This window comes from Pyxicephalus adspersus, chromosome 3, assembly GCF_032062135.1.
Source record: "Pyxicephalus adspersus chromosome 3, UCB_Pads_2.0, whole genome shotgun sequence".
Classification (NCBI taxonomy): Eukaryota; Metazoa; Chordata; class Amphibia; order Anura; family Pyxicephalidae; genus Pyxicephalus; species Pyxicephalus adspersus.
In genome coordinates this window covers 59305579-59332243 of record NC_092860.1, presented here as the reverse complement: position 1 = coordinate 59332243, position 26665 = coordinate 59305579, and the positions used below count along the sequence as shown (strand labels likewise).

General features: G+C 37.3%; 1 protein-coding gene across 3 annotated transcripts in view; it reads left to right on the top strand.

The window, feature by feature from the left end:
- The window catches only part of AP3D1 (adaptor related protein complex 3 subunit delta 1), a 43647-nt gene extending 19667 nt beyond the window's left edge, over positions 1–23980 (top strand). For 2 of the 3 annotated variants that reach the window (XM_072404856.1, XM_072404858.1), the window contains exons 18-33: positions 939–1010; positions 5511–5586; positions 6164–6363; positions 6678–6751; positions 6838–7003; positions 8345–8452; positions 9137–9178; positions 15599–15700; positions 16142–16318; positions 17183–17230; positions 17916–18105; positions 18861–18949; positions 19808–19893; positions 21043–21164; positions 21255–21334; positions 21781–23980. In XM_072404856.1, the coding sequence (XP_072260957.1) occupies positions 939–1010; positions 5511–5586; positions 6164–6363; positions 6678–6751; positions 6838–7003; positions 8345–8452; positions 9137–9178; positions 15599–15700; positions 16142–16318; positions 17183–17230; positions 17916–18105; positions 18861–18949; positions 19808–19893; positions 21043–21164; positions 21255–21334; positions 21781–21876 (1728 nt within the window). In that variant the 3' untranslated portion in view covers positions 21877–23980. The remainder of the gene's footprint in view (positions 1–938; positions 1011–5510; positions 5587–6163; positions 6364–6677; positions 6752–6837; positions 7004–8344; positions 8453–9136; positions 9179–15598; positions 15701–16141; positions 16319–17182; positions 17231–17915; positions 18106–18860; positions 18950–19807; positions 19894–21042; positions 21165–21254; positions 21335–21780) is intronic. The other variant, XM_072404857.1, reaches the window with a different exon arrangement.
- Positions 23981–26665: the final 2685 nt, after the last annotated feature.

The following is a 26665-nucleotide window of genomic DNA, read 5'->3' as shown; positions in this document are numbered from 1 at the left end:
AATATAAATAATGGCTTAATTTATACAACTAATTTTTAGTCATGTACAAGCTTATTCAGTGCATGAAGAAATGTACCCATATACATTACCATAAATGCACTGTGCATATTTCTCTGCTTTCTTATTTATTTTCTTTTACCTGTTCTACGTTTCTATGTTATTGGTTTAACCTTGTTTTCATAGTATCATTGCGATAAGATAAGTTACATATCTACATATATAAGTACAGATATGTGGTTTCATTTTTTAATCATCCACGCTCTGTCATCTGTGTACATTCCAGACATATAAATTGGCAGGCAAATTTTCTCAGCCAGCATCATCTGGACTCAGAAGATTGGTTCCAAACATGTGTTGCATTTAGGTACAACTACAACCTGGGTGACCTCTACTGAGATCTACACTTTGATCTATGTCTTTCCTCTCCTAAAACTTTTTATGTAGAATTAAGGAGAGGAACATTCAGGTGCTCTATCAGATAATAGAATTCTGTCCTGAGGAACTATTTATCATGCTTACTTCATGGTTGCTGCCTTCAACAGCATGGCTATCGGAGCCCAGGTTTGTTGAGAGTAAAGGGCATCTCTAATTCTTTGATTCCTATTATGGTTAAGGCTTGAAAAATTAGTTTAATCAAAATATATTCTCTTACATGACTGGGATTCTTCCCTTTGTGCAAGTCTGTCTTTTTCAAATTTAATATTCATATATCATGCTGTGTTCTCCACAGCCCCTTTTAGTGGGGCGTACCCCCTGGTATTTTTGGTGACTACCCGCCTGTTTTCGGGTGGTTACTGAAGTAAGTGTATTAATATAGGGGCTACCACCCGCCTACAATTCTTACCACCTGGCTGAAAAAAATTCTGACTTGAAAACTGTCATGTATTTAAAAAGCTGTGGATAACTCTGCCATAAGTTTTGTTTTTGTTTTTTTGCAGAGGCGTGCTGCACGCAAAGAAGAGCAGGCAAATAACCCATTCTACATTAAAAGTTCTCCTTCCCCACAGAAGGTATGTAGAGTTCATTCAGAAAATCCTTTATATTTTTTGTTTAAACTGGAAGGAAATGGTACCTTATTTTTTTAAAAGTACAATCAGTATAAGTGTCCTATTGCTACCTGTCCTGGCACATATTTGCAAAACTGTCAAAATGGAGTGAAGATCTTAAGGCAACAGGTGTATTCCAAAAGTCTAAAGCCGCATACACATGTGCAATTCTTGTAGTTGGAAAGGATCTTTCCAACTACAGCACCGTTCTGCTCTATGGAGAGGGGAGGGGGAGAGCAACGAAGTGGCACCCCGCTGCGCGCTCTCCCCCTTTCCTTGCATTAGGATTGCTCGTCGTTCATCGTTCGTGGATCCGCCAGTACGGATCCACGGGCGATGTTCAACGTGGGCTGTACACACGCCAGATTCTCGCCCGATATCCGGCCGAAGCCGATTATCGGGCGAGAAAATTTTGACGTGTACGTAGCTTAATCCTCCCTCTTGTGACCTGAACAGAATCAATTTAATCTATTCATTTAGGTCACAGTTTTCAGTTGTGGATCCCTCCACTTACTAACAGAAAAAATAGTAGTGTGAAAAGAAAAAAAAATAGGTAGTCCCAGGTTGTTCCATGCAGCAGGCAGTAGACATCTAATATTTACCTACCCATTCAATATTGTTTTTCCTTTTAAAGAAACTATAAAGTGTTTTGTATTGTAGGAACAATGTTTTCTTTTTATAGCCAAGAAGGATATAAATCGACTTTGTGTACCCAACTGCCTTTGAAAACCTAGATCTTACCTTGTAAATGTAGCACAGTAATGCACATAACTTAAGCAGAAAGTAGAGTTGTGAGTGGGACCCAGTTTTCTCACCCACTACAAGCTGCATGCTTACAACTACAGCAGAAGAAATAAAAAAAAAAAAACGTCATCCTGCACCTGAGGTACCAGCAGAGAGTTAATCTTTATTGCAAGAAGATTAACCACCTGAGCGTTACACTGAGGTCTAGATTTCTGTACCAAAAGTGATCCACTGTTTTTCATGAAATTTTTTTTTTAAATTGTAGACCTGTAACTTACAGAAATATGTCCGAACAGGGGTTCTAGTAGATAATATGAATATAAAAAATGTATTTACTTTTATTTTTTTTAATTTTTTTGTATTGGATTGGATACAGGAGTTTGTATTCAATCCAATACAAAATGACAGTTTGAATTTACCAATTACAAACTTTGTATTTATTTGAATTATTTTGTATTGGATTGAATACAGGAGTTTGTATTGAATACAATACAAAATGAATGAATGAGCTTCAATTTGAATTTCCCGCACGCAGAAGCCTTCCGGTTTTTTTTTTCCGCCGGACGGCTTCTCGCTTCAGAGATCATCCGGCGCTGGACGAAGACGGACGTGGACGATCAGCGGGACCAGGTAAGATGCCGGCCGGTATCTTGTGTTCCGCCAGCCGGTATCTTGTGTTCAGCCAGCCGGGCGGTGGAACACAAGATACCGGCCGGCATCTTACCGGTCCCGCTGGCACCCGACGCTGGAGAGGGAGATCGACGGACGACGATGGACGGAGGACGACGCTGGAATAGGAAAACGATGCTGGAATAGGAAAACGACGCTGGATGTGCACAGCGGGACCATGGAGGTAAGGATGTGACAAAATTACGGGGTTAACCATCCTAGCCATTTTTTTTGCCCGACCTTCGTACGGGCATAACGGCTAGGTGGTTAGAGGTCATGCTGGATTGCTGCACAAAGTAACAACAAAGCACAGCAAGATTCCATTAGGAATACATGTGTCTATTGTATTAATACAATATTTACTCATCCCTTTACTACACATATACATAGGAGAAGGATCTTAATGTGCAAATCCCTTTTTTTTTTTTTTTTGGATGTACCTCCAAAGCCTTCATGCTAACCCCCTAACACTTACTTGTTTTTGTTTGTCAGGGAAAATAGGGGGAGTTGGAAAAGCAAAAAACACATCTGATCTAAACCCTTCGACATTTCTAAATTCAACGGCAGTTTCCATCAAGAGTGTTTACCCCAGTTAGTGCTTTGACTTGTTGGCTTTAGTGTCTCTACTCAATAATAGTATTTGTACCCGGTGTCCTCTTTTATAAATTTACCCTCTTGCAATTCGGGTTTGCTATTACCTATTAGGACAAAATACTAAGACAATACACTGCAGTGTTCTCCCCAGAAATTTTTTTCAGCCGGGTGGTAGGAAGCTGTAGCCAGGTAGCAAAAAAGGGGGTGTGGCAAAACACGGCAAATTTAGTGCTCCCAGTTGTTTATGCCATGGCTATCCAGTAACCTCTTATTGTTTCAGTGTTCTACATGCTCCCAATTATTTCTTACAACTTTGTAATGCCTGCCCCGTTAGTATATCCAATTTTTCTATTCTATGTATTTTGCCACAACTGTCCTATGCCGTGCAGCAGTGGTTCCTGGCATGAGGAATGGACAAATGTAACCTTACTGCCGGGGTGAATTCAGCCTAACTTCAGATGTGCTCCTGTGTCTATAATTAGTTAAAGTGAACTTTTGTGAAAACATTTTTTTTTCACTTGATTCTTTTACAAAATTAGCCCAGTGGGCCCACGCTGGCTCAGCTTCCACCTTTTCTCTGATGCTCACTTGTACGTCCAATGCTGCCTTGCACTGCGCATGCATGAGATTGAACACTTTTTTACATTATAAGAAAGCCTCTGAAGGTGCATGCACACAAGGAGCAGTGCAGAGCCTCTTGGGATATGTGACACAAATATCCCAGGAGGCTGCGGATTTCCCCTTCGGGCTTTACCGAAATGGAAGTGAAGACTGAAGGGGAGAGGTCCTCTCCACAAAAGTGTAAATACAAAAAAAAAATGTGGCGATGCTTTAATAGCATCATGCATGTGATATCAGATGGGGACAAGACAGACAGTGACCCCCCTCTCATCACTGCCCATATTCTATTAAAAAACACTGTCTGTGAATTTTATCCGCAGTGTGTAATGTCATCAGCAGCGCAGTGTGATAGCAATGTTGACTGTAAAATCTGCTTGTCATATTCTGCAGCCTAACAGCTCGCTGTGTTCAAACCTTCATATCTCCTAAACCGTTGGTTGTATTAACTTGAAATTTTTAAGGTACACGTGGAGGCATAGGAAACTGAAACTGTAGGTGCAAGTGGAGGACACTTGTGGCTAAACCTTTTTAAAATGTAATTAGTATGGCATTATGAGGACATAAATCTCTACCTAGCAAAATGTGCTGCCTGCTCTGTTACACATATCTGTCTGCATCTTACCTCAAACCCCAATTTCTGGGAGACACTTGTGACTTATCACCTTTCATCACCATGGCATCTTTACAACATTAATAAAAACTGTCCATCAAAATGCACTTCCTTATTACACATGACTGTACCCTTCCTGTACCTCAACCTCAAAATAAATTTAGTGGGCAGAGTTCATTTTCTAATGATGCCATAGTGATGAAGTTTTAGGGGATGTTAGTCACAGATGTTCCCCACTTGTACCTATATTTTTGCTTTCTTACACCACCCCATTCCCCAATTGAAGTTCAAAATGTTAGTTAAGTGGACAGGAATGTGTAACAGGGCAGTGAAGCCCATTTTGATGGGCAGAGTGTTTTATGTTCTAATGATGCTGTAGTAATGAGATTGTTGGGGGAGAATGTGCCCGCCACTTGCACCTATATTTTCAGTTTTGTACCCCCCACCTCAGAGAAATTGGGCTTCAAAGAAGAGAAGCAAACTGTAGTTTCATAGGTATAGATTTGTGACAGGTAGGTATATATTTAGGGGCCCTACCCCAATGCTCCTTGCTATGTTAGTGGCTCCGGGGTCCCCAATTTGCATTTTCAATTTAGGACCCCTAGTTGCACTTTCCTCTGAAACAGCAACCCCAAAGTTCAATTTTCATAATGTTTTACATTTGTGACCCCCATATCTTGAAATTCTTTAAAGCTGGGGGCTGAAATTGTAGTGACTAGTATCTATGAGGGTCCCCTGTGCACCCTGAAAATTACAAGTCCTTGTGACATACAGTTTAGGAGATATGGAGGTTTGTACACACAGAGCTGTGAGGATGCAGAATGACATGCAGACTTCAAACACAGCTCTAGCAGTGCATACATTTCACAGGCAGATTTTTTTTAAACAGAAATCCGAGCTCGTGCTATGAGATGAGATGGGGGTGGGGCTGCCTGTGTCTCCTTCACATGAAGGCTGAACTGTGTGTGCTCACCTCTCATCAGCAGCAATCCTCTGAACTGGTGACACAGAGCACAGGGCACAGAGCAGCCTCACTGAGATCCGTGCACAGGATGAGAGCTGCCGAGAAAAGCTGGGCGGGGTATTCAAAGCAGCCGGGCGGAGCAACCGGCTAAAACCCCCTGAGGAGAACTATGCACTGTACCACACATTATCCTCCAATAGCTTTACTGTTTACTTTGTAAAAAATGTACCTTTAAAAATAAATTTGACATTCTTTTTTACAGCTGTATCAGGACTCCCCTGGTGTTGACCACATTCCTGTGGTGCAGATTGACCTGTCTGTTCCCCTTAAAGTTCCAGGTATTTTATTGAACTTAATTTTTTTGTAAAGGGGACTTTGTATCATTACATTGTAAAAAAAAATTACTCTGTTTACTGGTGCCATTGACTGATTGTACATGTGTAAATTGTGTTTTAAAAGCATGCTTGTTATGCCAAGGATACTTGCTTCTTGGTGTAACATTCAATTTCTTTGCCTTTTAACCCCCCCAAAGTATTTTGTTATGGATTCAATACAAAATAACTATTAAATCCAGTACAAAGTAATCATTATATTATTTATATATGTGTGTGCAGGTAAGTTTGATTTTATTGCAGAAGAGCCATAGTATATCCTTTCTGCAATAAAGAGCTGTCTGTTAAGATTATGAAGCTTAGTTCTGCTTTATCTCTGTCAGAAACACAAGGTCAATTTGATGACACTGTAATTAGTAGGGACAAACTCATTACTGCAGAATACTGCTTATTATACTAATTTTTTTTCATATTGCCCATACTTTGCAAAAACCAAAAAGCAGTCATCGTGTTTAATATTTGTCTGATTTGCCTTTCATTTCAACTAAAAAAAACATCTAGAATAAATTTTTATAAACTTTAGGTCTTCCGATGTCGGATCAATATGTAAAGCTTGAGGAGGAACGTCGAAGCAAGCAACGTCAGGAAAAAGAAAAGAAACGGAAGAAAGTAAAAGATAAGAAAGGTGGCAAGTCACGACGACATCATGCCATTCACACAGAGAGTGATGAAGACATTTCTCCTGCACACCAGGTTGACATAATCACCGAGGAGATGCCAGAGGTTAAACATAACATTTTTTTCTATACCTAAAAAAATTCTTTTTTTTCACTCCGATTACTATCTGATGTCTACAGCTATCTTCAGAAATTCTCTTTCTATCAAGGCTTTGTAGCTGCAGTTTTGCAATTTGGCTTTCTCCCTTACATTGAACACTTTTGGTTGACGATTGTTACAGTAGACAAATGTAGGTCTACTTATGTACTATGTGTTCATAGCACAATACATCAGCATACTAGTCCACAAAATATGGAGGCTAACAAATGGAAATGCTGGATTTGCAAAATTCTATCTCTTTATCACTGTGTGTCTTTTAGAATGCCCTTCCAAGTGATGATGACGACAAGGATCCCAATGACCCCTACAGAGCTCTTGACATAGATCTAGATAAGTATGTGTTATGCCAGTATTCTATTTATACCATTTGATATGTTGAGGAGAGAAATATTTTACATTGATTACTTATTTTGCTTTTAGGCCTTTGGCAGATACTGAAAAACTTCCAGTCCAAAGACACAGAAACACAGAAAACCTAAAATCTCCGGAAAAAGAAGCATCTGATTTAGATTCAAAGGTCAAAAGGCCCAGTAAAAAGGAGAAAAAACAGCAAGAGTCCGAAAAAGCAAAGAAAAAAGAAAAAAGGGTGAGTTTAAGACTGAAATTCACTGCAACAAGGTAAAATATTTTAACTGTTGGTTTAGCAGCGATATGCGTGCATGGGTTAAATATAACTTGGGGGATCTGAACTGAGAATGCTGTTTTCAAAAAGATCAAGTACAGTTTAAAGGACTATTTACCAGCATTGCTTTTCAACCTCATCCATCTGATCTTGATGATGATGATGATGATGATTTTTTTTTTCTATCTCTTGAATTATCATGAAGCAGCAGAAGAGGTTTGGAAAGCACAGATCCATGCGGATACATATTCATATATTCCCTTTTTAGATATGCATTCCTCATGCATGGGAGAAGCCACTAGGGGCACAAGCTACAAGTAATTTTATTATTTAAAGTTAGAAAACATCTTTTCTATCTACTTTTCTTTGGTGTTTAGTGGAAACTGCTGCTTCTCCACTCCTCACTGTGTATCATTAAAGGACATTGCAGCATACTTCATACTGGGTCTCGACACCCCATCTGGCCACAAGCCAAAACTGACTGTCTTGGATATAGCCCCTTAGCTGCAGGTGGTGTGGGTCAATGCCGTGTTGAGCCATGCGAAAACTCAATTTCCATAGTGCTGATTTCATCTTTAACATTAGCTGCTAACCCTGGCTTTTTCCTATTTACACTGGATCATGTCATGTCACATCCTGTTCAACATTTGGTGTATTATTTAGACTTGTTTATGTGCATTGTTTTCTAGACTGCAAACACGTGCGACACTGTGTGTGAATTACATTGCTTCCTAATGAATACAACTGATTTGTTGTGTCCTTTTATTGTGTTAGGTAGTAATTTGTTCTTTATTATCCATTATTACATGAGTAGTCATGAATATGGGTGAGCTCAAACTAGTGTTTTCTGCTGTGTACGGTCATCTCAACTCCTAGTGGGTGGAAATCTTTCTCTATGCTGCAGTTCCTTCTCCTAGTAAATAGATCCCTAAATGTAGGAACCAGTAAGAGAAGCCCACTCTCGACTGATGAATATATTTAGCAGCCAGGGAGAAGTAAAGTGTCAATTTTCAAAACTCAGATCTCTGGAAAGAAAAGTACTTTACCTTTTACCGAGTTCACATTGGGTGCAAATGGCCCTGTGGTAACAGAGTCACTTTGAGATATAAAACCTCACAAAAATGTTACAATAGGAGCTGAAAGCTGCAAAGCAGGCATGGGGAAAGTAAAAAAAAAAGTAGATTACTGCATATTGGATTTCTTCTTAAATGTGCACAGAAAACACACGCAAGGTGTTTAATGGTTTTAGGACTAAAAATACAAAATCTGTATTCATTTTTTTTTCTAATTTGCTTATTGTGGCAGAAAAGTAAAGAGAAAGAAGAGAAAACAAAACAGAAGAAATCTTCCAGGGAGGAGGCGGCAGGGGCAAAACCTGAAGAGGAGAAAGAAGATGACAAAGCAACATCAGACGTGAGTAGAAAATGATGAATGTAATGTTTGCATACAAGATGATCCTGTAATGTGTTTTCCGCTTACATGTAAATATATAGTATCTGTTATACTAAAATCTTTAATAAGAAAAATATGTTAGCACCAAATGCTGATCTTCTGGATATTCTGGTTTCAAAGGCACTAAACTAGCATTCAACAAAATAATTATAGAACTCTTGATCTGCATTTGGTCTGCAATTCAGAGTAGTAAAGTCAAAAGAACAATATTAAAGCTAGGCAGCTGATATTTTCAGTAGGGCATCAACTTTAGCCTTTCCAGTAGATTTTCCCTTAACACGTTTTACATTTTTTAAAGGTTTTGCTTTTGAAGTTGTTCAGTACATTTCTGTGGGGATTGCATGTGAATAGTCTGTATGGAACAACATGTCTTTTTAGTGTTTTGATCTGGAGCAGACCTGATTTGAGTACAAAGTAATCTGCATATTGAAGCAAAATTCTGTAATACCCTTATAATTTCATCATTCAATCCAGGAAGTAGGCAGAGTTGCATTTTTTTCTGAAAGTGCTGTATTTGTGTATTGTTTTGGTATAACTAACCATGTGATCCTGTCTGTAACCTATGTGTCGCATGTGTTTAGCCATTATTTCCATTTTATGTAAATTGGCTCTTCTTTGTTCAATCATTGGATCTTTGGTTTTCAGGATATGGATTTCTGGCTAACTAGCTCCTTGGTCCCAGCACAGGTTAGTAGATTGGCAAGGCAAGTAAATACCTTAAGATAAATTGATATTTAAGAACAAGCGCACCTTTTTGATGAAAAAAAAAAAAACTTTTATTTTTGTCCTCACACTTGGTGATTTATGGTGAGGAATTTGCAGTGTTAAAATAACCATTCCTGCAGTTTGGAAATGGTCTAAAAGTACATTGCGGTTTCTTAAATCCAAAAGGTAACGTACCAAGTGAAGGTGATGTTTGCTTTGTTGAACTTTTGTTTTGTAGGTTTTAACAAGGACTGTTTTATTATTAACCTGAAGGAATTCTTGAGGCTTTAAAAACTAGTTTGTATTTTTGCTTTATTACAATTGGAGGCATTCTCAGATGTGCTTGTTCTTTGTTTCTCCCTGCCGAAGATTGACCCTTTGAACATAAATATCTATTGAAATAACATAAATCCTAATTTGTATTTACAAAATGTCTAACTGCATTTTATACACATAGTTTGAAGCCGCAGAATTTTAAGGATCTTGGGAGAGTTTTTAGACCACAGCAGAAAAAAAATGTACTTGATCTTATCTGGTCATAGTCATAGTCTGTGTCAATATGATTTTCTGGTCATGTGTGTTTATAAGAAGTTTGGGAATGCATCTCATACCGAGCAGTTGTTGGAACTGAAATACAAATTAAAGCAGTAGGTACATGCAGTCAAACGAAATTCTCAGCTGAAAAATGTGTGAAGTGTCAGACCTGCCAAAACATTGTTTAGCTATTTTGTCCTGATGTTATAGTTGCTCTTCTTCAATGCAGTCAAATTAATTCATAAAAGTAAAAAAAAAAAAAACATCAGTCAGAAAGTACTTTAAGATATTCTTGGTTTAGGCAAGGAAACATGAGCACAATACATTCACAATGGAATGCACTATTACACAATTGCACATACATAACGTCCTGAATATTAAATGCAAATATTCTATAAATTAAGTACACAGATTTTATATCCCATAGTACTTAAACTCAGTACTTAAAGCGTACCTAAACTCACGGTGGACAACCCTTTTAAGGTTAAAATTCTGATTGTTGTTTTTTTTAAAGTGCAAAATCCTTTTTTAAGGGTGCAGCACCGCCCCCTAATTTTCAAATAATTACCTGAATAATTAATAAATGGGAGCGCAAATCCTCCTGGGATACCTATGTCACGCATCCCGGAAAGCTCCTGGGAATTTTTGGCATGCGCAAGAAAGAGCCTTTAAGTGAAGAGGGGGAAAAATATTGCCGATCTCACGCATGCGCAGCAAGATCGGCAAGTTTTTTCCCAACCTACGTCACCTGAACTCGCGCCTGGGTCGGGTGATGTAGGAAGATGAACCAGGAAGAAAAGGTGAAGATGGCGGCGCCCGGCCTGGAGACGGATACTGGCATGACGCGGGACCCCATGGAAGACACCTCCGGACAGATTGGCTGCGCTGCGCGATTGAAGGTAAGTGCATTTTTTATTGTTTTGGGCATTTTTCAGTTTACTTCCTCTTTAAGTATTAACAAATAGGCTAAAAGATGAGACATTTTAAGTGTAAATGATTCTCAAAAGTGGCTTCTGTAAATGGGGTTGTATATGCTATATTTTAAGGTACACATGGGAACCTTTACCTTTTTAAATATAGAACAAAGTCAAATCATGATCTATGTGAAAATCTGTGTAAAAGATGTTCCCTGGTTTTTTTTTTTTTTATTTCCTTTAAAGAGGCTGTAAGAACCTGTCTGTCTCTTTTTGCAGGTATACAAATCTCTGTTAGTCTGGTCAGTGTCTCACATTTGGATGCTGCTGGACTGGATAATGAGATTACAACCTATAAGTTCCCTTAATTATGTGGCCCTGTGTTTTCCTTGTCTCGATGCCACTGCTGATCCTTGCAAATCAACATGATACTGTGATGGGCTCCTTGCTGAATACATCCAGCTCAGCTGTGCAATGGCTTGTTAGAGGCTTCTTGCCTTATGACTATTTGCTTGCATACAACTTTAAAGCTACCCTGTTTTCCCGAAAATAAGTCCTACCCTGAAAATAAGCCCTAGCACAGTGATGCCGAACCTTTTAGAGACTGAGTGCCCAAACTGCAACCCAAAACCCACGTATTTATAGTAAAGTGGCAACACTGAAATTTAACCCGATTACTGAAGTTTTAGTTTAGAAAAAACTATTCATACTTTTAACATGTTTATCTCAAAAGAAAAACAATACCAGAGCTTTCAATGATACAAACAATTTTTTATTGAAAAGTAAGAGATTTAGATTTGGAAAATATTTAAGCAGCTCAGCTTCAGTTCTCTCAAATGTTTTGATTTTACAAAACATCCTTTTTGCTGTTTTCCCCACACATTGTAGTTGTTTGTTCAGTTTATTAAAGTGTAGTGTAAAATCTGTACAAAAAAACATGAGGTTGGAAAGCCAGGCCTTATCAGTGAGCTGTGGATATTACTGCCCTTTTTCATTCTTAAACAGCCTAATTTCATCCAAGCAGGCTACAAATCATCTCAGGACTCATCCTGTGCTCAGCCATCAGACATTATTGTACAAAAGTAAACAGTTATACTGTGCCTGAACCTCCTCTAGAAGTGCTTGAAACTGGAAAATTCAGAGCATGAGCCATGATGTAATTCACCATTTTTGTGACATAGTTAAAGACATAGTCAAACCTTTTTCTGCTTTCCCTGGCACAAAGAGCTTCTTGATGTATAATACAATAGAACTGAATGACTTTTGTTTCTTTAACAAAGAACTGTATGAAACCAGATGTTGCTCCACCATAGAAGGTGCCCAAAAACTAGTAATTGAAACCACTTTTTCTGGTTGTATGTCTTGTGACAAAAACGCCTCCATCACAGCATTGTAAATATCTTTCCCTTGTGTTCTTTTTTGTAAAGACACCAGTTTCATCAGCTCTTCTCTTATGTCATCAACAGCATGACTGCTAGCCTTGCATGATTATTTATATCTGTGCTTTCATCCAAGCACGTTGAGTAAAAGGTTGCCTTTTATAAGTCAGTGGTGAGCTGCTGACTAACAAAACATGCGCTGGACTTTCTGTATTTCTGTTAAGTGGCATCTCAGAGATGCATTGAATAATTGTATCCTTGTTTGGGAAATCATGAAAAGGGGAATTACTCCCAGACAACATGGACGTTTTCATAATATCCCCATCAGAAAGGGGCTTACTATATTTTGCTATGCACAGTGAAGTTTGAAAACTGGCAGCTGTCAGATGATTTGTTCTAGAAAGATAGTTGCAAAAACTAAGTTACTGGGAAATATATATTTCCCCAATTTCCCTTCAAGAAACTCTTTTCTTTCAGTTTCACCAACTTTGACAACAGGTTTGTGGTTGGTGTCAAAGTGCCATCTGACACTCGATGTGGGACACAGAACACTGTCATTACATTGAATACATAACGCTTTCTTATTGTGTTCAATGACTCCAAATGACTCTGTCCAGGCCTCTTGGAACGATCTTCCACTATCTTATTTTTTTGTTTTGCTGTACTCATTTTTGGGTGTTAAAGATTTGGAGACAAATTGGACAAAAGCAACTGAGTGGATTTCCTACTCTTGATTCACTTCCGCCGTACATGCGTTGGACCTACTTGTTGGGGAATTTGCATAAATAGGATGAAGTGGAAATGTAGCGCCCATTTCCCATACACAGGAGGCATGCAGACCTCAATCATCCATACAAGCTCTCATTTTCCCATTAGCAGGAGCCCAGGTCGGTTCCTATGGACAGCAGCCAATACAAAGTTCCCCCTGGCAATCCTAGTACAATGAGTGCCATGTCTGCCCTATCCTCTCATATAGTACACACACAGCCCATAGCGAGCTGAACCCTGCACACCGAGCATCACACGGGTCATGTGATGTCAGGTAAACGCAACCTGCTGCTATGCAATGATATTGTAACCTTTCATGTACTGGACGCACAGAACAAATGTCAATAAATGTGGATGACATTCATGCAATGTACAGCAATCGCTCTGTATGACAGAACCAATCCACTAGCAATGAGCACCAACCTGATAAGAACTTAAGGAGAGCCCGCTGGATCAGGCCAATGGCCCATCTAGTCCAGCTCCTGTATCTCACAGTGGCCCATATCTATAATAGGGAGGTAGCAAAAACCCATCAGGGCAAGTGACCCATGATGGACTTTTTTTTTCTAGAAATTTGTTCAATCCCCTCCTAAAAGCATCTATTCTAGATGCCATCACCACAGTGCAGAATTACCACCTTCATTTATTTTGGTAACTAAGACATTGTCACTAAGACAGAATATGATCAAGATCTTCCTAGTAGGGTGCAGACCACAAAAATAATAATACATTACAGGAATGCAGCACATTGCACACAACTTTTTTTTAAACAACTGTGGACAGCAACACACAGTTACAGGGTTCCCATTACATTCAACAGGCACTTACCCTCCACCACAAGCTATGTGTTCACCTAGTCCTGACAGGGTATAGCAGAATTCTATCCTGTCCCAGTCCCTGGGTGGTACTCCTGTCCCTGTACTGTGTAGTTCTGTTCAGTGTCTTCAACCTCATTCATACTTCCTATAACTAGGACAGAGCAATACAAGATCCCCTCCCCCTCCCTAACTTTTCACTCTCTCTCTGTAATTTCACCCTTTCAGTGCTGCATCAAGACACATCAGCTTCAATACCCATCAGCTGCCTCTCCTCCCCACAGCCTGGTATTCTGAGGGTAACTGATGACTCCGGAGAAGGGAAATTCTGCAGCCAGCACAGCTGACAGAGGGACAGTGGCACAGCCAATAGGAGGCCAGCAAGGTGGGGAGCGAGTGCCCACAGAAAGACATGTGGGTCCCCCCTCTGGCATCCGTGCCATAAGTTCGCCATCACTGCCCTAGCATGATTTTTCCGTATGTTAGAGGATGCACAAAATATAGGCCCCACCCCGAAAATAAGCTACAATATATATATAAATATATGGACAAAAGGTGCTCATTTAGGGAAAGCACTATTGCTAGACTTGAGAAATTGGGGCAATGGTTCTAAAGGAAATGGAGTCGCATAAAATTCAAGATGTAATTCAGGGTTTGGACAGGTATGATGATGATCCAGAAGATGATGACATGACTCTATTTGAATAAATCTTGATTTTTGTTCCTGAATATCACAAGAAATTCATGATGGATTTCAGGGTTTGAAGAGTTACAGAGATGTTCCAGAATGTAATGACATAACTGTTTTTGAATAAATGTCGACTGTTGTTCATGAAAAAATAGGACATCCCCTAAAAATAAGTTCTAGTGCATTTTTTGGTGCAAAAATTAATAAGACAGTCTTCTTTTCGGGGAAACAGGGTGTGTCGCTGGGCTGCAGATACTACATCAGGAGACTTTTATCCCTTTTGTTGAGCTTTAAGAGACAGAACTTATCGGATCTCCCTTTGATGACATAATTTCAGGTCCTGTAAATTCTCATATGTTAAAGTGGACCTAAACTCAACATTTTCACTTTAGACATCCCTTCTATGTAAAGGAAAAATGTTAGGTATTTTTTTTAAGTGCAGCACCTTCCTTTTAAGTCTTGACTGAATGGGAGTGCAGAGCTTCCTGGGATCCCTACATCACGCAAGCTCTGGGTGCTCCTTCTGTGCATGCCCTAATCTCGTACATGCGCAAAAGAGGCATTTTTTTCTATTAAAGGAAAAAGATACTGATCTCACACAATCGCAGTACCCGTAATTGGGACAGCTTATCCGATCTGCATTCTTAAGGATCTGTGCTGGATCCTGGCAAAGGTTTGGTTATCTGTAAAACCCTTTTTGGTTTCCACTTCCCTTTTCAGAACTGGCCAGTGTTCTCATTATGTTTTTCAGTTTGACTTTGAGGAGGTCTTTTAAAAGTTCTCAGGTCCTAGGTAACCTTCATTTTATTCTTCAACTAGAGCATAGTTGGACTTTGTTAAAGGAAAAAAATGCAGGTGATTTATTTTCCTGAAGCTGTATATCTCTGCACGACAGAGACAGCAGGTCTCTACCAATGCCACCTCTCTGTCAGTAAAGAAAGCCAAGGCTCTTGTATAAAATAATGTACCATGACAAAACATTATTACTTTTGGAGTATATTATGTTTCTCCCTTATTTTATCTGAACTTCTTTTGTAAATATGTATACAGATTAACAAAAAGTAATGCGTTTGTGAGAACTATATAGGAAGTTATTGCCTGTTGCCCTATTGGGGAAAATATAAATTATTTTCTATTTTAACACGTTCTGTACCTTTCAGCGTGTTTTCTTCTATTGTAGGTGTCCTAACAGTTTATATTCTATATGTTCTAAATAAAGAATGTGGAAGGAAAACAGGGGAACCTGTACAAATGATAAAGTGCTATAGTCTTTGAAAGGAATAACATAATAAATTGTATCATAGGTCCCTTCCACTGGGACTGTGCCTACAACAATAGAAACTACTGAGGAACTGGTGGAAGCAGAAGCAGTACAGATAAAAATGAACAAGGAAGATACTGAGAAGGTAATTAGCATAAATACAAACATCCAGCTATGCCTTCCCCTGCATGTTCTCTTTCCAATCTCGCTGTGGCCTTGGTTGCTTCTGAGCCTTCAGCTGTGGAAACTTTTTGCATAGATAACTCCTTGGGAGGTATTACTGGTCCTGAAACTTTTAGGAGGGCTGTAGTTGAGAGTTATAAATGCTTGGCCTGGTTAACTCAAATGTGTACCTTTTTATAATGTGTACTGTGATAAACAAGAAATAATAACTATTTATTGTACAGCGCTGCATAATATGTTGGCGCTATATAAATCCTGTTTATTAATAATAACAAAAAGTTAATTATGCTTGTGAGTTGAAGTGTTTTGCAGACTTGGAAACATTTATGATAAAACATTGTTCTCAAATATCTGGTTGATTCAGGAAGGTGTTCCTGAAAGTGTTTTTTCACAATTTGAACAGAAATCACATCGGCACAAGAAAAAACATAAGAAGGAAAAGGAGGATGCAAAGCAAGAAAAAAAGGTGCGCAAAAAGAAACACCACCACCACCACCACCATCATCACAATGAATCACATGAAGGAGAACACACTGAATCTGTTCATAATGGCACCTTGGATGAGGAGGAACAGTTACCTGTGAGTTATACAAAAATCTTGTGGTATTCGTTGCTAGAAGCAATGCATAACCAGAGTAAACAAGTTGGTTAAATAACTAATTTATTCAAAGTGGCAGAGGGGAATAATAAAAGCTAAGGCTACTTAGTTGCTCATCAAAATGTAATCGTTGTTTAAGGTAGCCACACTATTCTCCCTCTTCTACTTGGCCTGCATTCACATCTTGTTAAAGATATTAATATCCAAAGCTTTTTTTGAATGTAGGCCGTTAACCATGTGCTTAACCCCCAAACCCTAACTTCACTTTTTCATGGCTCATTACGAAGAGCTTACATGCATGTTTTATAATATTATTATTTTTTTTTTTTTAATCTGTAGATTTTTCCTTAGGCCACTAATGTGATATATACACATAATTTTTTTACTGTTTTTCTTTGATAGTATACCACTTGGAAATTAAGCCATGATGTATACACATAATTGTAGGGCAGTCAGCATAGGATGATATGTGGTCTGTTAGAATGTTAGTGTGTGCTTTCTAGTAGTTAAACTCTCTGGGGTCTTTTTTTTCACTAGGCAGTCAATCCTACATTCACTGAAACATTCCATGGTGGAGATTCTTCCATGTCAATATGTTTCAATGGCAGTAATTGGTTCTCCACCAAGGAATGTTTCAGTGAATGTCAGATCACCTCTTTTAAATAGACCCCTTTGTGTAAAGCATGACGAAAATAAAGCTACAGAATATTTTTTCTTTTTTAATGTAAATCTGAACCTTTAAAAGGTAACTTCATAACGTAACAAAATAAGTGATGGAAGCTTTTGTAAACTTTTTAATGTGGGTTCTTTATATTTGTATCTTTTCATTCTGTTTTTTTCTTCTAGCCAATGTCCAGTTACTCTCTTTTGGCTGAAAACAAATATATCAAAATGGTAAGTAATAAAAAAAAATGAGGTGACATGCAGATTTTAAGCCACAGGCAAGAAGGAAGTTTGGTTATAGACCAGGGGTGTCAAACTCAAATACACAGAGGGCCAAAATTAAAAACTTTGACAAAGTCGTGGGCCAAACTTGAAACTGAAGTAGCACCGCTACTACAATTCCCTGCGTCTATAAAACAGTTCAATGCAGGGCCACGCATAGGCAGAGAGTTGGTCTATAGACGCGAGTGATGCCGGGAATTGTAGTAGCAGCACAATTTCAATGCAGCGGCGGGCCAGCTGCAATTCATATTTAGGATTCCTTTGGGGGGCCAAAAAAAAAGGCCGTTGCAGGCCAGATTTGGCCCCTGAGCCAGGGTTTGACACCCCTGTTATAGACATATTTTAAAGGATATATCGATCAAGGTATGAATCAAATTATAACTTGAACTTTTCTGCATCTTTTCATGTAACAGATTTTACTATGGTAAGTGACCAGTAAACTAAAAGAAATAATGTAAAACGTGTAACTGTGCAAGAAGTAATAAACCCCTGAAAGATGTCGAAAGCTTGAAAGATGTGGCATCTTTTTATTGTTTGGTGTTCAGGTGTTTAACTAATTTTACTATAAGCAATATTGCAATTGAAATTCATACACTTAAGGAAGCAATGTGCATTTTACTCCTTTTCCTAACAGATGTATGATATTCAAGGAGATCTACAGAAGGAGAGTCAGGTCACAGTCTCCATTATCTTAGAAAATCAGAGTCAAAGTTTCCTGAAGAACATGGAGCTCAATGTCCTGGATTCCCTAAACACAAAAATGCAGAGACCAGAAGGAGCATCTGTACATGATGGCATACCAGTACCTTTCCAGTTACCTCCAGGTTGCTTTATTTTTGTTTTTTTTATAAATGTTTATATATGGTGTTGTATATGTGAATTAGAAGAGTATGATCTGTACGACAGCCAATACAACATATACAAACGGAATGTTCAGGGTGTTACACTTAGAAGTATGTACTGAAAAGGAATGTTGAAGGTTTAACAGGGGGCAGCATGTGCAGGGGAGGAGTGTGGAGGGCAGAGTAGTGTGTAGATGAGAATTGTGCAAGTTATGACAATAGGAATATTTGGAATATTTGCAAAAGAGGAGTGAGGAGAGAATGACGTTGGGCAAGTATGTACAGGGAAGGATTTGTTGTATGTATTTTAATAATTATATTTGTATTTTGATTTGGAATTACCCATATAGTATTAAAAGTACACCAATGTTCTAACCATTCCTCAGACTACAAAAAAAGTTTTGATTTGGAGTTTATTGTGAACAGAAAGATCTTTAAGAACAAAATGCACAACACACTTTTTTTTTTTTTTTTTTTTTTTTTTTTTTTAATATTATTATTACCCATTTATATCATGATTTTGAGAAAGTTTCCAGAGACCAGAAGTGAGGGAAAAATGTCTCAATTAGGGGCAAAACAGGAAAGTATTAGTTGCCAGGAGTCCTGTTCCTAACCAAACCAAATTTGCATGTAAAATGTTGTGTCTGGTTTTGTGCAATCTTACCAGCTGCATTGCATTTTGCAGTTTGGTGAATAGATCTGCTTTTTAAACGGTATCTCTCTTCTTTACAATCCAGGTGTGTCTAATGAAGCTCAGTTTGTTTTCTCTGTCCAAAGTATTGTAATGCCTCAGAAGCTTAAAGGAACATTGTCATTTATTGTTAAGGTATGTTTTTTTTTTTTTTTTATATTCATGTTTTGGTGCAGAACTTTGTATAGGTAAATGATGATATTTAGTTTGAAGATACTTGATAAAAAATTCTGTTAGTTCAAGTGATGTATAAATCATTCAAATTTGCCTTCTGTTTCACTATAATACAACAGTTCTGCACTTTTGAAGTGTTTTTCCTTTTTATTCTAAAGGCTACATGTAAGGAGAATAATAAAGCATACCTTCAGTTTTATTTTTCCTTTATCAGATATGCGCATTACATCACCATGGTATGCATTCAGAGTGCCTGAAGGTAGCTTTGTAGCTTTGCTTGGTTCACCCAGTCGTTTTAGTGTGATTACATGCCTGTGTTAACTATTGCTGTTGCATGGTATGTACATTAAGAAAACACATTTTAAATCCATAACTGAAAAGTGAACTATAATACACAATTAGCTCTTTGGTTTTAAATGTGAAAGGCTTCATACAAGAATGTGCAAATGCCCGTGTTTTGTGTTCACATAAAAACTGAATAGTCACGACAATACTTGTTTTGACATATATAAATCAGTTTATTATTTGAAAATGCAAACTAAGCAATAGTTTTAAAAATGCCTTCATAATCAGAACATCATAATTAGTGGTTGGCCCATGACACCAGAAGCCTCAGTATGCTGTGGCTCTGTATTTCTTAATCACACTTCTAAAAGCATTTTGCATATCAGGAGTCATCCAATTTGAAACGGCACAACGCACACCTCAGGTTCATTCTTGGCATGGATAAGGAGTACAAAGCTGCTGTCTGCTGAAGGCAACAGATTACACTGGTGACCAATTCCTCTTCTCATTTTCATTATTTTATTTCTTTTACAGGATGATGATGGCTCTTCCCATGAGAAACTCGACTTCAAAATCCATTTTAGCTGTTCCTCCTATTTAATTATGACCCCCTGTTACAGGTTTGTTCTTTTCCTGTTTTGTTCAGTTTTTTTACACCATACAATGATAATTTCCATGATTTCTACAGATACTTAAATATAAAAAATGTATAAAGGTTTGCCAGTTTGTGCCTGGGAACATTAAAAATGTTTAACGAATAAGTTTAGGTTTATTGGGAGGATGGACTAATGAGTTCTTTTGACACAAGAATTGAGAAGGCTTAATAAACATACCCAGGTTGACTGTGATTTTGAAGGGGAACTTATATTTCATTTATTTTTTTATTTATTCATTTATTTCATATATTTATTTATTATATAACTGCATATGCAGCCAGACTGCATTAGAGTTAAAATGAATGAGGGTGCAGTAGCTGGCCTTTAAATAAACAAAATTATGAGCTAATATATTGCCAATAGTGATAATTGATAATTTGCAATTATTTTTAGTTTTTTAAAGGTTGGAAAATTTTTGGAAAAACAAATGTAGAAACTGGTCTATTTTTAAGTCTTGTAAGTTCTGCAGATTGAAGTTTAGGGGAACTTAGAATATGAGCTTGAAAACTTAAAAAAAATATAGTAAAATAAAAACTACCTCAAAACTATTTCAATTGGTGGCCGAACATATTTTGCAAATAAAATAAAAAATAATGCTGTAATGTAGTGCTTGCAGAATGAGTTGGGTTTTCTAAAATAAAAGCCCAGTACTACCCTCGAACTTGAGTGAGTTGATTATTTTCTTTTATGGAATTCTAAATGGGTCCTGTCTCTGTTATGAGAGCAACGACTTCTCTCCCTGCATTGTGTGTAATTTGATAAACTGCTTGTCAGATCTGTTTAGAACACAGTCCATTCCATGCAAAATAGTAAGCCCCACCCAGTAATTAGGTGGTACTACATGCTTTCAGTGACTTCCAGTAGTGGTTGTAAATTATTCATATGAATTATTTCATAATTGTCCGACTAGATGTTTAATCCTGAACATAATTATATGTAAACACTATCTCCTTTATGGTAATCATGGCGTCTGCTCCTAATTGGGAAAAATGGTTTATACTTACCAATGCACTGTTTAGCCATGCTATAAACAAACACAAGGCAAGAATATAACCTAAAATACTGCTAACTGATTTTCTGAATTAAATTTTTTATTATGGCTCTTCCTTTTAGTGATGCTTTTGCCAAGCTGCTGGAGTCGAGAGACCTTAAAATGAGTTCCCTCAAAGTGGAAAATACAAGTCTGTCTTTCCACCATCTGTTAGCAAAAATCTGCTTCTACCACCATTTTACAGGTATGCATGACATCTATTAACTTTCAAGTGTTCCTTTTAGTTTTGTATTGTTCACGTCACTCATGCACATGTTTCAATTTCTGTTTGTAGTGGTTGAGCGAGTTGATTCCTGCGCTTCGATGTACAGCCGGTCAATCCAAGGCCACCATGTTTGTCTGTTAGTAAAAAAGGTATCATCTGAATTAGTTGATTAGATGGTTGTGTTTCTTTGTAAATAAGTCTTTCTTGAAGTATAAAAAAAAACCCCAATGAATAGAGTTTTGATTGCAGCTTTACCAGTCGTTAGATATTGTGGGTGCATTAGTTGTATTTTCTAAGCTAAAAACAATCTTGGCAAATACAAAATAAATTCCTCTTGATCAGCTTTGCCAATAGTTAGTTTCCTCCACTTTGAAATTGGAAAACACTACATTTTTTTTTTTCTGCATGCAAGTTCCATAACTCAGCCACAGGCTATATTTGAAGTCTTGAAGAGGAAAAACATGTTTATGATATTACACTTAGTAGTGGCTTAGCTACTACTAAGAAATTGGCTTGGCTATTTTCAGCATTTGTATTTGAAATAAATCAGTTCATGTGTGTGTTTTTTTTTAAAAAAAAAAATATTTTTTTGAAGGGTGAAAAGTCAATATCCATCGATGGGAAGTGCAATGAAGCAACTCTTCTCAGCAGCCTCCTTAGCGAGATCAAATCAACACTGTCAAAATCCTGAGCAAGCAGGGCCCTCTCTTCTCCTTTTAAACCTCACTTCCTTTTTCCCTGTTACCATTATCATAAGATGCACTTGGACAGAACTAAAAGTGTGAAGACCGATCTGCAAATGCATGATCATGCCCCTCATCACCCTAGGAGGCCCAAATTTACTGTCAAACATGAAATCGTTTTACCCTTTCCCTCTTTTTTTTGGTACCAAAATCTTCTTTTAATAGCCTATGATAATGATCATTTGCACATATAGAGCCGTTGTTTTAATTAGGACCTTGCAGTTTTGCTTTCAGAGATTCCTCAAAATTCAAAATGTTGAAATATTTTTTTTCGTTATGCATACACTATAAAAAAACACAATTTTTAAAATAATTGTTTTTGGATGTTTGTAAAGAGCTTTTTTACTTAATTTGCAATTTGTTTGCTCCCCCCAAATGACACCACTTTAAGGAAAATTTGTAGCTCTGTAGCTGAAACATCCACATTTGGCATTCACCCCACTAAAAGGTCTGTGTATTACATACAATGGTTTACCAATAGAATAAGCTTGATTTATTACAGGGTTAATGCCACATGCTTAAGTGAACTAAGCAGCCGGCCATTTAGAAGATATTAGTACTGTAGAGGCTACTGCTGATTAGATTCTGGAAAGCAACAGATTTGCATTAATAAGAAATTAAATAGCACATCATTAGTAAACCAGTTCCGGTTTTTCTGGTGATAGAAAATTTTTTATCACCAGAAAAAAATTCTCTCCTGCATTTTTTTTAGTTTTGCATGAATAATAGTGAGAGAATAATACCCTTAATTTTATTTTCCATTTTCACAGTCCTACTCATGTCGATTAAAGGATCATGTGCATTTTGGTGTATTTTGCAATATTAGAGGGCCAACAACACATTCCTAAGAATAATTTTGTGGATAGAAACTGGAAATTTTAGATGTTTTTTTTCTCCTCTCAGAGTGTCTTGTCTCTGTTTTTCTTTTCTTTTTCCCAAAGTGTTTTTTTTTTTTGTTGGCTGTACTTCTAAGGAAAAGTTATATACATGTAAAAATTTAATATATTGTGCTGTATGATCTTGTCTATCCTAAGTTAAAATGAAAGAGGCCTTTGCCATTATGGGAACCTGGCTGTCATAACAAGAGTGCAGATCTGGTCAGTTAAGTAGTTGTAATTCAGTGGATAAAACAGGTGGTGCCTTACCTTTCTAACATTACTTTAGGTAGGGCAGGAAAACGGTCATACAAATGACCCGCATATAGGTTTACCTTTCATGTTGCCTCGGAAATAAAAGCCCAAGTTCTCTTTTTTTTTTTTTTATTTCAGAGGTTGTTTCATTTCTTGATATGTACTGAAAATATATGGACTATCATACCACTAAATACAATACAATGTGTAATTATTTTATGGGAAATGGTTGCAGCAGTAAAAGCATATACAAATAATTGACTTTTGTTTTTATTAAAGTTGGTCCTGCATGGTAGGCTTAGGTTTGGACCCAAAGTTCTAAATATGGCACCCACAAAAACACAAAAAATTAACTCCGGTATTTTTTATATGGTGAAAGAGTGCATGAATATCAAAACCTATAAATATTTGCAATTTGGTAGTAGTAAAGCTTCAATTAAACTGGGAAAGGTAAACCATCAAATCTTATGTGTTACAAATCTTCTGTACTAGAAGGCAACTTTGTACTTTCTAGAGCCGACACAGTAAAGGATGAATTAGAATAGTCTTGTTTGCCTGCATGTTGTATGCAGGCATTCTGTAGTGGCACTTATATATTATATGGCATTTACCTTTTACTATGTTGTCTTCTGCCCTGTTTTTGGAGCATTGTGTGTACAGATGCTGGTCAAAAAATACCAGGTTATCTTGAGAAGTTGGTCAAGTTTCCATTTTGTTTTCTGTTCCCTTCTATGTCCCCAGCTACATTCACATGTAGAATATTCTCTATCCAGAACCCTGTTTGGTGATTTTAGAAGTTTTCAGTCTGTATGTGTTAAATTTGCTATTCACATTCTCTTAAGGAGGACTGAGAAAAGGTACCACAAAAGCTGCTGTAATTGTGTCAAGATAATCCACAATAAAATATGAAATGGTTATGAAACTGTGTGTTTTGTTCTATATGAAATGCTTTTATCAAAAATACTAGGTAACAGATAAAAGCAATATGTGAGCTTATAACACAAGGCAAATAAATCGCATTTTTTCACACTTTTCTAATTAATTTTTTTTCAAGCTGATTTCATGTCTTTTCATTTGCTTTCAGTTTTTTTTTGTCAACTTTTTGAGTTATGAGTAATGTTAGTTTACAGTGTGCTTGCATGTATTTTTTAACTGAATTACCACTGAGTCCAATAGAAATGATTAGCTCCCTCCATACTTGGGAGTAGTTTAGGGACATAAAACTCATTCAATATTTACAATCAAATGTAATAAATATGGTTTAGACCTAAACCAGTTAACATGGGCTGTGGGCTGATTCAAATTTTAGGAAAAAATATTGAGGAAAAGTTTTTAAACAATAGAATTTTTGCTCTTATCCTTTAATTAAATCCCATACAACATACTATTTAAAGTATCAGTCAAGTACATTTTTCAACTTCAGTGCTAAGTTGAATAGGCACCAAGTGTTATAGATATACTAAAAATGTCAGTCATTGACTACTTTCCATTTAATGCTGAGTACGATTTTCTTGTGTGTCTGGATTGTTGGGGTACAACATTTAGTAGTAGTCAGCCGTCATACATTAAGCCATACCATAAGTCTTGGTAGCGACCCTCAGTTGACTGAATGGAATGAAAAACGTTCTTGCTTGTCACACACCATGCCAAGATTTTCTGGAAAGAAAATCTTGTGTATGTTTAAGACAGGAGTTCAAGAAGTGTACAGATACTCTTCACTTAACCAGGTACGGTTCTATCGATCTGGTCATTAGGGCATTGATAGTTAAGTAAAGAGCATAGTCTGCAGAGCTGCAAGCAAGCACCATGTGTCCGTGACCAGCCTAACGGCCTGCAGACCCAATTTGAGGATAGCTACACAGGATGGAAGATAAAGCTGAGAGGAATAAAGAAACAATGTGTGGCTGTACACTGTACAGTTGTACAGTGTACTTGTAGGAGAGCTGGTCATAAGTGCAAGCTGTTACTAAACAGGTAAATTAGGAATACCTGTATTTTTAATGAAATGCGACGATCCAGTTTATCTGAATTAAGCAGATTCTGAACTTTTTCCTTGTGTGCAGGAGACTTATGGCTACCAGGAAAGTATTTGCAGAACCACTTGAATGCTTCCCATCTTCTGCCTTGGGGAAGTTATGTTTTTTTGTTCTGTAATGAATTACAGTAACACTCTTTGCAAGTATGTGCCTCTGCTTAAGCCTAGAAGTAAGAAGTTCTGCTTTGTTGTTGGATTGCAGAATCCAGCAATGTTACAATTTTGTGCTAAGTTTTAGCTGAGAATCTGTTCATGCAGCAAAAATAGCAATCATTTAGATGGTCTTTTGGTTCCCTCCACACCATTTGGATTGGAAATTATATCTCTGCCTTTGGAACAACTGCTAAAGATGACGTGTAGCCCAAGATCAAATATCCTTGTCACCATGTGGACAGCCGAGATAGAATTTGTGTATATTTAGGAACCGCAGTATTGGGGCAATGTTGTGCTTTTGTTTTTAAGGAACCACACACATAACAATGTGGTTGATTATTACATTTTCTAGGCATAATAGCAACCTAAATCAGTAGCAGTTAATGATGTCTGTAACCTACAAATATGATTGCCATTTAGATGTAATGCATTTAGGATAAATATACCAAATATCATGAAATATATCATTACCTTCATCACAAAAAGTAGACACTGATATATGAGATAGACATGAAAAGTGTACTACAAAACCACATAAACTATCATTGATGACAATGGGTTATTAGGCTAAAGACTGTAGTTGTGCTAAAGTCTGTTCACTTAACATACCTTAATTGTTTTGCAATGTACTGCAGCAAGAATGGAACATGTCAATAAATCATTATCAAGGTCAAATTAAAATTTGATAGGCAGCAAACATTTTCCAGTGGGAATATATGCAGGGAAGCAATGAATTCCTGCATATAGGATTGGATAGTTTTGAATATTTTTTTAGACCAATCCTGATCTATACATAACTTTGTCCCTGAACTGTTTGCTGGAATTGCAGGATTATTTGAAACTTTAAAAAACTAAAGTGTTTACTGTATGTGTGCAGACACCATGTGACACCTGATGCATGTACATGCACACCCTGTATTTGTTTAGATTATCTAATGTAATAACTATTCAGGACTTGCTACCATAGAACACTAGATGCACTTCAGGTGTTTTGACTTTCTGGAGGAGGACATCCAAAACTTTCATAGGTCTCTGCAGGTTTTTTTGAATATATGTTTTATACATGTTCTGTATAATAACGTTGTTCATTGTTACACTGTAACTAGGAAAGTGGTAATGTGTTTGCATGCTTGTAAGTGGCATCTGTTGGATGACATATCCACAGAGTAAGTTGCCTTTTTTTGGCATGTTAATAAAACCATTCCTTCATCCATGGCTAAAAGGGATCAACTAATCAGTTATTCTCACCAAAAGACATCAAGCTAGAAACAGGATATTTGCAGTTAGGTTCCATTTAGGTACAGTATGTAGTATTTATAGAAGTAGTTTGTCACCCCCCCTTGCTGAAAACTCTTGTTATTACACCTAGTGTTGTTGTTCAAATTCCGGTCGTCCTAATGTTCGACCCGAATATGACTG